The sequence below is a fragment of the Podarcis muralis genome, chromosome 3 (genome assembly GCF_964188315.1).
Source record: "Podarcis muralis chromosome 3, rPodMur119.hap1.1, whole genome shotgun sequence".
Taxonomy (NCBI): domain Eukaryota; kingdom Metazoa; phylum Chordata; class Lepidosauria; order Squamata; family Lacertidae; genus Podarcis; species Podarcis muralis.
Genome location: NC_135657.1, coordinates 32140301 through 32152822, shown reverse-complemented (window position 1 = coordinate 32152822; position 12522 = coordinate 32140301). Strand labels below are relative to the sequence as shown.

At 41.5% G+C, this 12522-nt stretch overlaps 1 protein-coding gene across 7 annotated transcripts in view; it reads left to right on the top strand.

The window, feature by feature from the left end:
* CDC42BPA (CDC42 binding protein kinase alpha) overlaps window positions 1-9466 on the top strand; it is a 149630-nt gene extending 140164 nt beyond the window's left edge. For all 7 annotated transcript variants that reach the window (XM_077925626.1, XM_077925627.1, XM_028724492.2 and 4 more), the window contains 3 exons: window positions 2238-2355; window positions 3196-3353; window positions 5008-9466. In XM_077925626.1, coding sequence (XP_077781752.1) covers window positions 2238-2355; window positions 3196-3353; window positions 5008-5139 — 408 coding nt within the window. In that variant the 3' untranslated portion in view covers window positions 5140-9466. The remainder of the gene's footprint in view (window positions 1-2237; window positions 2356-3195; window positions 3354-5007) is intronic.
* The last annotated feature ends 3056 nt before the right edge of the window (window positions 9467-12522 follow it).

Sequence of the window (12522 nt, the reverse complement as noted above, 5' to 3'; positions counted from 1 at the left end):
ATTTCCAGTCTCTCTTCTGCTCTCAGCTTTGGAAAAATGAGAGAGACAGTTAGGAAGTAGCTAAGCCACAGACAGACAGATGGACATCAGGGTGCTGAATTTCATGTGTCCTGATCAGTACCTATTTTCATTTTCATTCCATTAGTATTTGTTTTGTGTAGCCAGTGTTGCAGCTTCTGTGAGTGAATATTGTTGTAGCCTGTATCAGATTCACTGCTTACTGGCTAGCTTGGGTGTCTAGTGAATCACTTGAAAGCTTTCTAGCAGTCAACTTCATCCTGTAACCATACTTTGTTTTCTCCTACCAGGAGGATACCCAGAGTTGTTGATCACATTGTTAATGTGACTTGGGGAAGCAAGGAGCTGACCTTTAATCTTTTAACTGAGAAGTGGGGTCATAAACATACAGTGCAGAGGTGGCAAACAAACTGTTCAATGATAGAAGCAGAAAACAATAATTAAGATTACCTAGCTCTTTATGCTAGTCAGATGCTAATTGGTGCATTGCATAAACAGAAAAGCAATAGATTAATGGTAGAAGCATGCATTGTAGAATCATGTGTTATATGCAACAACAACAGAATGCTAGATCACCAACTCAAACTCAGAAAAACCTTTTATTTCATACATCCTTAAAATATGCCATTTATTCCAATTTTGTACAGGGGATAGTTGAATATAATCAAATAAATAATAATATAATCAAATAAGCTGTGGCTATCTGTTAAAGACCAACCAAGCAATAAGCCCAAAGGAGTTTAATGAATTACAAGAGTGCATTTCTGAAATTTGAATGCAGGCAGAGTACTAATTTTAGATGTGCTTATTACTGATGTGTTGAAAAACAAAACAAAAATGCAATGAAATATAATTCCTGAAAAATTATTCTTATTTTAATTTTATTTATTTAATATATTTTTATCCTGCCTCTCAAAAAAATAGCTTCACTAAGTGGCAATCATGTAACTTGAAACTCACAGTAACCTTTAAATTGGGTTTTTAACTACTGTATTGTCACTTCACTGTGCACAGGGTTCATATGTTTACAAGTACACAAAGCAATAAGTCAATCAGTGCAATAATAAAACACAATATAATTGAAATAATCAGGAGGTATTGAAATAAGCAGCAGATAACAAGTGTATACTTTAAGGCCCGTGTAAAAATTATTATTATTATTTGTTAAATTTGTATACCGCCCTTCATCCAAATATCTCAGGGCAGTTCACAGCATAAAAAGACAGAATAAAACCACAAAATACATAATAAAAACGGGGAGAAAATGAAACAAACCGGGCGCCAGGTGAGCCTCCCTAGGGAGAGCATTCCACAAAAGAGGAACCACTGCAGAAAAGGCCCGTTCTTGTGTTGCCACCCTCCTGAACTCTTGAGGCGGCAGCACACAAAAGAAGAGCTTCAGATGGTGATCACAGGGTCCAGGTCAGTTCATATGGGGAGAAGCAATCCTTGAGGTTTTGCAGTCCTGAACCATTTAAGGCACTTTGAACTGGGAAGCTAATTAGAACCCACCGGAGTCGGGCCAGGAATGGTGTAATATGATCAAACCATCATGCACCGGTGAGCAATCTGGCCACCAAATTCTGCATCAGCTGAAGTTTCTGAGCCTTCTTCAGAGGTAGCATATTGCAGTAATCTAACCTTGTAGGGATTGTTAATGTCTGAATCATTCCAACCCTCAGAAAGGGTGGTCCTGGGAATAAATTCAGTGCCTATTCTTTTTCTACCCAATGTGTTTCAGAAAAGCCCTTGAAAGTGAAAGAATCTTGACATGTAGTAAAGAGAGCGGGAGAACTGGGAGATGCAAAAATCCATGTTGATAGTTAATAGTTGGAGCAGGTGCTATATAGCATCTAGTCTCTGGCTACATTGCTTAGCTGTCTGCGTCCATGTGGACTTTTAACATTGAAGACATTACACTAGGGTGTGTGATAGGTTTCAAATGCCTAAGAAAATATCAGAATTTAGGAGAAAACCTTGCATATTTGGCTACTTACTGCCACATACAAATTAGCATTTTGCAGTTGCTGCTGACGGCATTCTGTGTGGTTCCATCCACAGTGCTTATTTATAGAAAGTAACCTCTGCAGTCTTGCCTGCTTGCCGCCTAGATAACCTGGAGACCAAGGCATTGTTTGACCATTTGCTTGGACTGTAGTTTGATAACCTTGGTATTTCCACTGTAAATGATTTTGCCTCTTTCCTGTTTCTCTTTGCAGAACCTTCGACCTCAGGAAAGTCGGACCATGTTTAGCGGTTCTGTCAGTATTCCATCAATCACAAAATCCCGCACTGAACCCGGACGCTCCATGAGTGCTAGCAGTGGTTTGGCGGCAAGTAAGTTGCTGCACCTTATCTCGGACATATAATGCAGAGTCCGTCCACATTTATACAAGTGACTGGACTGGGGGGGGGGGAAGAAACATGGTGTCACAAGTGACTTTTGAAACTCTCCGGTGCTGGCATGGTCCCCTGCTTGTGTTGGTAAGGTACCCCACACCAACACAGATCTGGCACATGTCCAATACCAGAAAAAAAAATATTGGGAATATTGTTTGTTTCAAATACTTTGACTCCTGCCTTCCAACCATAGACTTCAAGGCACCTTACAGCTGTTTTTTTCCTTATAAAACAATATTAACATCTAGCAGAACACAGCCGATAAGACTCTCATTGAAAACTGGCATTCGAACACAATAACAAGAGTAGCAGTAAAATAAAAGTAACTGAAGACCACTGAATACCCAAGTAAATAGAATAGTTTTTATTTGATACATAGTACGTAGGAAGGAAATGAGAGGAAATTCTTATTTGCAGAAATGATGTTTTTTTAAAGATGCAAAATGCCTATTATGTTGAGATCCTTGGTGGGGATTAATTTTAAGAAATACAAATAAAACACTACTAAAACAATAGCAACCAAGAGACTGCGAAGTCAAATTACACATTTAGTATAATGTGTGGTTTGGCCCAGTGTAAAACCAGATTGGTGCTGGGTGTGTGTGTGTGTGTGTTGGGGTGTCGATGAATAATTGTTGAATAATTTACAGAGGATGCAGCTGGGAAACGGAAGCAGGCAGTTCAACAAAAATTACCTTCAGGAAAACAATTACTAGAGCGTACAGCTCTAATGCCTTCATATTTGTTATGTAGCTAAATCCCTGGGTATTTTCCTAGGATCATCTGCACAAAATGGCAGTGCTTTGCGGAGGGAATTCTCTGGAGGTAGCTATGGAGCAAAGCGTCAGCCAATGGCATCCCCTTCGGATGGCTCCTTGTCCTCTGGCGGTTTGGACCAAGGCAGTGATGCACCAGCGAGGGACTATGAGCGAGAGGTGGGTATAATGTGGGAGGGGTGGGGAGGCAAGGGAAGCTGCTCCACAGAGCCCAGGTTCTTTACTCTGCTGTGCGCAAACAAAAGGATAGAGAAGTGTTGCACAGGACAGTGACCCCAGGAAGAATAACCACAGGTTTTACTGAAGGAAAAAGTATTTTCATATTTAAAACATAATAGAAATCCCCAAGGCAGGAGTCCGTATGACTTGAAATGCTGTGGATTTAGATAATAAACTTGTTAGCAGCACTTGTAGATTTTTCTTCCTTTGGCACAAGAAGTGCTAGTGGTGCATCAAAGAGAATTACTACTGCCTCTAATAAGTAACCAAGCAGGACATGAATCTAGGCAAAATTAAGTTTTTAGTCTCACTGATTTCACTGGAAATATTTTAACATGTGCTTCATTTTCCCACTAAAATCAATTTGACTTTTGTCCATATTCTATTATACTAGTTTTGCAATAAGGAAATCTATATTCTGAATTTTTACTGAATGTTGGTTCACATTAGTTTGTAGAATTTGACAGGGGCAGGAAGTAACTGGCCATAAAGGCGGCTGGTTGCCAAAGGAGGAATACTGGCATTGTCCTGCCCAGTCCACAAGCAGCTTTGTTATCCTTAAGGCCAGTTGATGCAGTCAGGGATGCATTCACACAGCAGAGTTCTCTATGAATCAAGCTTCCTGTGAATACAACCACCCCTTCTCAGCAGTGGCTGCTTTGATTGTGACAGACACCGCTGTCATTGGCGGCAGTTTGCACAGTGAAAGTGATGTTTTCATTAAGGTATTTTTTGCAGCATGTTTTGCAAAAATCTGCAGTAATCCATATGAGTTGTTCATGTCAGAACAAATAACAGAGTGTGATATCCTTTGTACAAAACCGCTGCCAAATCTCCTGTGTCATGAAACGAGAGAAAGAAAACAAACGGAAGGGGAAAACATTTAAACCAATTAGAAGCAACAAAAATATTAATCACCTTTCCAAGTTCATCCAGCATATGCATTAATATCTGGCAGGTGTCTGTCTGGTATTGTGCTAATGATCTATGTGCAAATGTTCTTATGCATCTTTGGGAGCATTGCTTGCATGGAGGCAAAATGTGAATCAGCCCTGAATCAATGGAGCCCTGAATCAAACAGCCCTGAATTCATTTGAGCAGATGGGGTGCTGCCCCACCAATCTCAATCCCAGCTAGCCCACATTTCCCTGCCTTCTTCCTTACAAGGTGTGCAGGTGGTGGCACTGCCTACTAACCTTCCTCCTCCTTGTACAACTCCACAAGGGAGGATGGGGACAAAACTGGAGTCTGGCTGCACCTACTGTTGGTCTCTCTCCCATATGCCCTACCAACCCCAAGTGGACTCCCAAGTGGCCAGTTCTGCCCTCAGTGGTGCACGTCAAGAAAATAACTTCTGGTGTTTTGTTCCCTCCCAGCCACTGTACTTGGGATGCAATATGAGATGCGTCCTCTTGAGAAGTTAGAGCAGTTGGTATCACTCCCTCGTGTGCTAAGGCGTGGGGTGTCGGGACAGGGCAGTCACTTGGTTCCAGACAGTTCCTGTCCTCGGTGTCCCTTTCCCCTTACTCCCACCCAGGCCTTCCTCTTCTGCTCCCGCTCACTGATATGTTCTCTTGCATTTTTTGGGCTGCAGGACTCTGACTCTCCAAGGCATTCGACAGCTTCTAACAGCTCCAACCTGAGCAGTCCTCCCAGCCCCATCTCTCCTCACAAGACCAAGAGCCTCTCCCTGGAGAGCTCTGACCACGCAAGCTGGGACACATGAACTGCTTCAGCACTCAGATTTTACATCTCAGCAGCTTACTGTCCCCATGACTCTCCGTTTGCTCTCACTGTCATCGCCCCCCAGCTTCCCTCCAAAAGCAGACTAGGGGAGGGAGGGGAGGAAGAGAGCATATCTTGTCTTCTCTGACACAAGCAGCGTAAGCTCCCCCCGATTCAAAAGTAGCAGCAAGCAAGAGAAAACCTTGAGGAGGGCAGAGTGGGGGAGGGGTTGGTATACAAGAGATATTGGTATATTTGTATTAGTATCTATTTTATTTCATAGGGTTACAGCTGTTTCCATTTTTATGGGTATATTCCACACCATGCCACTGTTCCAAACAAAACATAGTAGTGTTAGACTGACCAAAACAGAATCTGAAAGAGAGAAGCAGATTTTGCTTTGAGGCACACAGTATCTCATTGTATTTTTTCAAGAGTTAGCACAGCAACACCCACCCATCTCTGGTGATGGGGCAAAATTTGCCCTGCAGGGGCAGATAACGCACGCTTTCCGCAACCACTCTATTTGAATGTCAATCTGATTGTTGCCAGCAAATCCTTATTGATTTAAAAAGAAATGATGCATATTTTACTACAGTAGAGTTTAAGTAAATACGCAAAATTAAGAGTTAGTACATATGTATATAATAAAAGAAGAAGCATTGTGATGCAGCGAAAGATGGATTCCTATTTAAGAGATCCTTTAATTTAAGAAGACTTGTGTTGTTCCCTTTTTCATACTAAATAATCTATGGATTGAGGATGTGATCTGGATATAGAACATGGCACTGGATAAAAACAGCCTGGAGGGAGATTCCATCCTCACAATGTTCTCTGTAACATTACCTTCTTGTCAGTAGATGAACTAAAGCCATAATTCTCACTTTTTAACTATATCTCCCTCTTCTACTGTCTGCTTCACTGTACAAGCAAAACTCATGATCTGCTGGTTGACAAGCCTGAAGTGAGCTCAAGGGCAGTTTTGCAGAGAATCAGTATTCAGCCCCAAGCAAAACTGAAGTAAATGCAGCCAAAGCCAGCACAAAGAGATAACTAGTTTGGGGACGGTTGGAGCTGGGTTTCCAAACCCATCTGGCCAGTTAATAGCAGTAACCACTAGCTTGTAAGTTGACTTTCCAAATTTTAGTGATCAGCCTACATCAGCCAAATTCAAACAGCGCTGGTCTTGAAATAGAATCTTTTAAATATATAACTTGCTGCTCTAGCTCACTGAAGGCTATAACGTGCTGTTGGTCTTCAGAATTTGCTAGAACGCCGGGTGGCTCAGGACGCCTATTCCGAAGATGTTTATTATGTCATCCCTGCTCTCCCACCGGGCCTGACCTAGTGTGTTCAGTGCTATTATTGCCGTGAAATACTGTGACGGTTGGATCCCACAGAGAAGCACTTGGCAGGGCAAAGCATTCCTCTCTGGAGAGAGCAGACAGTGGAGGTCCATCACCACCTAAATAAACAGTAGCAAGCAGTGCAACCTGCAAATGGAGGGCAAGAACAAAACGATAGAAAAAGTCCACTTGCCTCCTCCTTTTCCTTCTTGAACAAGTTGAGTGCGGTTTGCGATTTGAGACTAGATGAATGTGATTTTTCTAATCCTTGGGATCATTACTACCTTTATGACGTGACCAAGCTCAAGCGGATAAGAGTTTGGATGGTGGTGTGTGTTGAATTTAGAATACTAGTCTTCTGGGTTTTGGTAACACTTCATGGCTCTCATCAAACCATTCCAACCAAACAACAAAAGTGCAACTAATGGTGTTTCCCAGGTTCCCTCTGCAAAATGTCAGCTACCACCATACAAGGTACTGATTTAGAAGTACTCTGAGATACAGAGCGTTGTCTTTCACGATCTAGCTGTATTGAGTCTGCTAGTTGTTGGTTCTGTGTCTTCTTCTGCATTAAGTGGACTGCCACACCCCAAGCTACCATTTAGCTATTTTATACTGGGGGGAACAGTTGTGGGTGGGTGGGGGGGACACACAGCTTTTTTTCTACTGCGTATGGTGTCCTAATCCTGTCTGTGGAATTTGGCTTGTCAAGAATCTCCAAGTTGAAGATGTGTGTTTTGTTGTCACAGGTATAAAAACAAGAGATTTGCAAATTGCATTTCATAGCGGCCAGTTTTGACAGTTTTGCTGAGCAGGAAATTAGCATGTCTAAGAGCACAAGGACAGGCATCGTTTAAAATCCATTGACTACTTCTTCAGCACTGGCTACTAAAAGGTTCTACTTCTCTTCCACCCTGTGATATTATCACTCATGCCCACCCACCGTTCTATACACTTCTGAAGAGATTGGACTTAGTTATTTCTGAAATACAACTAGTGGGAAATAGGTTATCTGATTAAGGCTACCAGGGCTTGAAATCCGCAGTAGGCCCAAGCCTATCCACTTCAGGTGTTACCTTAGAAGTCCTTGCTAGGTCCTGTGGCAATTGAGCTGTTCTCCATCTGAGAAAGAAAATTAGACAAGAAGGCACCTGTCTAGAGTGAGAAGAAATTAGCATCCCAAGAGTTACATTTTATACGTTGGCCCATTTCACAAATTAAAAGTATTCTTCTTTTCATGCCGACCTAGGATGCATTCCTAGTACATTATGGACACATTTGAGCATCGGCAGAATTGAAAACATATCTCTGAAATGGTTGGCTGGTGAAGTTAAGCTTTGCTGATAGGCACTGCTCAGTTTCCAGGCACACCTGATTACATTTCTCCAAGCACTTTCAGAGTCTCTAATTGAATCCTGACTCATCTGATGACACCTTTGTGTACATAGTTTGAGGCTATTATTTCCCTTACTGGGCTAATTCAGACACCTCAGTCATTGCCTCTTTACGCTTTTAGCCCATTTCTTGAGGCTCAATAAATCAGGTGTTGATTGTAAACGAACCTCAGATTGTACAGCTCCGTTATTTTTTCTATATTAAACACACACAGCCTATACATATCATTACTTTTTTCTTTTCAAAACACATTCCTGTCATAATATCCATTTTTATACTGCTGAATCAGTCTCATTCGCTGGCTTCTTAAAAGTTGATTTGTGTGTTGTTTCGTGTTCCTAACCTGCATTTTTTTTTTTTTAGAACAGTTTTGGTTTTGCGCGGGGAGGGGGGGAAATACAGTTGATATTTGTGTTACTCTCTCAGGTATTTGAACGCAGCAGGATGTCTTCACACGATAAGCATGGAATGCAATAATGTATTTGGGGCATGAGGTTCACCAGAGGATGTATCCTGAGCACAACTAAGTTTTTGTTCTGAAATGATGCAAACCTGGGTAGGTGATTGGATTTGGGGTGGCAGTTTTAAGGTCTCGACTGTGAGAAAATTATCTGTGTCTTTTTTTAGCCAGTGCGCAGTAAGCAGGGCCTCAAATTCTTTTTCCCACCTGCAAAGTCACAAAGAAATTGGGAATCTGAAATCAGGCTTGTTGGGATTTTCTTAGCCTTACACCGTTTCACCACAGGTGTGAAAGTTACCTCTCTCCAACCTACGTTCCATATACAGGTGCCCTGTTTGGAGACCATAGGAAGTGCATATGCCTCAGGGTGAATGTCACTGAGAGGCTCATGACAAAAGTTTAGCCCAATGCAATAAGGCTTTGTGCCTAGAGGCTAATAAGGGCACAAGCCTGTTTCATTCCAAAATCATAGTCATCAGGCTTTTCCTGGAATAGGGTTCTGAGCTTCTAAGTAGTCTACAAGGGGCCTTCAGAGATCAAATATGCTGTAGATTTTCAACTTCTATGACCATGTTGTGCATTAAGGTAATTCCACATGACTTGTCACCTTGTCTTCTTCATTCTATAAATGCTCCCATCCTACATAAGAATTTTTTTCACTCATGAGGAAGCAATCCACAACCAAAAACAGTGTTGGTATTTCACAGTAATTATACCTGCCTTTTTATGTATGATGGTTTCATATCATTTATTTTTTAAAAATATATTTTTAGGGATTTTTTTTTTTCATTGTAATATTATTGTACAGTTTTGCATGGCCTAGATGTAATCACTTTTTTGTTTTGTTTTAGAGTATAAAAGCTGACAAGTGTGCGTGTGGGGAAAAGATTTCTGCTTTTTGCCTCTTCTCACTCTTCTCTTATTTTTGATTTATGCCCTCAATGTTGTAGAGGACATTGTAAGAGATTCTCTGCTCCAGAACAATGATGTAGAGTCTATTGCACAGAAATATTTAAGGTGGATCAGTCAATGATGTAATAAATGACAGGTCACCAATATTTTATGTTGGTAACACTTAATATTAACCTACTTTGATGTATTGCAATAAAACAGGGAACTATTAGAAATACAGATGGTTTGTCTTTTTTCCTACCCCACCAGACTTTTATGAGGCAAGCGGGGCTACAGGGGATATGATGGGGTAGTCACATAATTTCAGCAATTGAAAGTTTTGTTCTTTCAGCAGGTAGTTTCTTTTGGGATTGCTTTCCCTGCATCTAGCTGCTTCAAGCCATGAGCCATCACACCCATCAACAATGATACAGCTATGGGGAGGCCTAAGCTAGGAGATGCAGAAGGAATACACTGGGTTTGGGGGAAACTCAGACCTTGAAGGCGATTAGGAGGACCGCATTCTACAAACCAGGCCCCCAACCATTAGAGAGGAAGGGCAGCAGAAATCAATTAAAATAAAAAGCAGGTTGTGGTAAGTAGCTTTCAAATGCACAAGATAGAACTCCTCTTGAACAGAAAAATGAGCTTTTCATTAAGAACCTTCTGCCACATGATTTCCTGTTCAGAAGCTTCGTGGTTTTTCTGATTCCAGAGTCACAGAGAAAGGTTGCAGTGTTTGCTTTTCAGAATGCTCCACCCCTACAGCCACAGCTACTGGTCGGGAAGGGTACATCACATCCCGCACTTGGTTGTGCAAAAGGGTCTGTGAGTGGCGCACATAATGGTCCTCATGTGATAGTCACGACATGAAGGGTCTGATTTTATTCAGCACAAAATCAGGCACACTTAACTCCACAGTGAAGTCCATTGATTGAATGCAATCAGTGGATTTAACCACACATAGCTTTGTGTGGTTATTCCTTTAGACTTCCTTCTCTTCCATCCTCAGCGGAGAAAACTTCCTTGTTAATGTTGCCTAGTTCCAAAGATAAGTTAACAACACGGAGTCGTTTCACACACTGAAGTTTTTGTGGTCTCTCCTTTTTGGCTGATTTTCAATGTGTTTTCCCCAGGAAACTCCTTTTTACAAACGAAACAGCAGCAGCACAGCTAATGCGTGGTTGGCAATGCCTCTAATAGCACTTATACAACCCTTTATTTTTTCATTTGCCCTTGACATTAGCTGGGTTAAGATAGAATCCAACTTCCTGAAAAAAACAATTCCCAGATGGCAGGTGCCTTGATCAGAAAGTAAGTCTTTCCATGCAAATTACTTTTTATAATAGCTCAGTGTGGAAACCCTACTGGAACTGGTTTTGAGGTTTAGGGGTTTTTTTCCTGCCCTGCTTTTGAGGCGGTTATAAAGCTTACAGCCTTCAGGGATTTTAAAAAATGATTTTAACTTCTTTGCATTTTAGTGAGAACTCCCTCCGACTTCCCTACAAAGAGGATTAGGTGAACATAAAGATAGGGCTGCTCAGACACAGGAAGCCGTCTGCTTTCCAATACAGGAATGAAATCCTTCAAGTGACCTTTTGTGTAAACTGGGTTTAATAGGTATCCTTTCAGTGATGATTTTTGCTTATCCAAAGCTGCTGTTTTACATCTGCTCAATCAGGCTCTCAACTGGTATCCAATGTGTTTGGCTCAACAAGTCCCCTTGTCAGCTTTTTATACTTTTTATCAGTGCTTTAACCATCTCTTCATATTTCACCTTTGCCACCCCCCTCCAAATTACATACTTTGATTCTCCAAAAATGAAACATTTTAAAGTGTAAAAAGCATTTTCTAGTTTGAATATGTCAAACGGCAAATGGTTTACATGCCAGATCAGCCAACATTTTAACTGTAATTAAATATAGAAGCTTAAAAGGATACAAACTTCAGTTATTCTTCTCAAAGTCAACTTTTAAATGAAGTTAACAGAGCACAACTGCGAAGAGCAGCCCAGAGGAAAAAGTAAGTTTGCTACAGTCCTCAATATGCATGCAAGGGGGTTGGGTACTCAAGCCCTGCCTGCCAAGGGGGCACAACTCCCACCATCGTCATGCATGCAGAGACCTAACTCCTGCTCTGTGAGGCTTTCTGTGCAATTGAAAACCCTAATTGCTGAGGGTTATAAATCGCCCAAAGTGCCACCACCTGTAGAGCAGGCTCCTGGCCTCAAGCTATGCACCAACATGGCAACAGTGGGAGGAGTTGTGCAGCTCTGGCAGGCAGGGCTCTAAACAGGTCCATCACACAAGTAACACCTAAAGGGGGCTTGCATCTCAAATGTGAAGCTTATAAACAAAGAGCAGCACTAGGAACTAATCGAACAATTGGGGCAAGTAAGTAAACTTCCTGCATTCTAGCCATCATCTAACTAGCATTCCTACATGCAGCATGTCAAATAAGCGGGCTCTCGTCATGCAAAAAGGTAAGAGAAGCTGTATTATGAACCACTTGCATGGAACGCTGTGCCACACAATTAGGGCCGATTCATAAAATCTTAACAACAACAACTCTTTTGTAATGGTTTGCATTTGGATGGTTAATAACCTCCCCAAAACACAGGTGATAGTTGTCCACACACCTGACTTGCTAAATGTCTCGTTATTCAAACGAATAGGGCCAAATGGTGCCAGGCAGGCCTCGTACCGTGTTAAAATGAATTAAAGTTCCTAAAATCTGAATGGTCCAAGGAAATTTTGCCCTTGCTCATGTAAACTGGAATTCAGGGTCAAACACAGAAATTGATTCAACATACTTCTTCATGCAACACATAATTTACGAAGTGCATCTCTCCAAGATTTGAATGAAATAATGAAGATAAGCGGCCATGACTGCTAAACTGGACCGTTACATTCAGAGGCATTCCCTGAATACCATGGGCTGAGCATAAGCCAACAAGGAAGGATTTATAAATTCTTACGGCACAACTGTAATTTACCAGTCCAATAAAATCTGCTGTAACTTGTCTCTAATCATCATCTTCACCACTGCACTTCCACCTGGGTGGAGATGGAAGATCTCTTTTGAGCTATAGGATAACTACTATTGTCTGCCCAGCCAGATACTGCTTCCCTGCTTTAAAGGTGAAAACTAAAATTGTCAGCAGAATATAGTGGTTCTGAAACAAAGTACTTAAGAGGCATTATTACTGGAACAGAATCAGAGTAAGCAGAAGTGAAAAAGTACCCATACACTTGCTTCTTCTTCCAGGTTAGTAAACCACAGCCAAGCCACC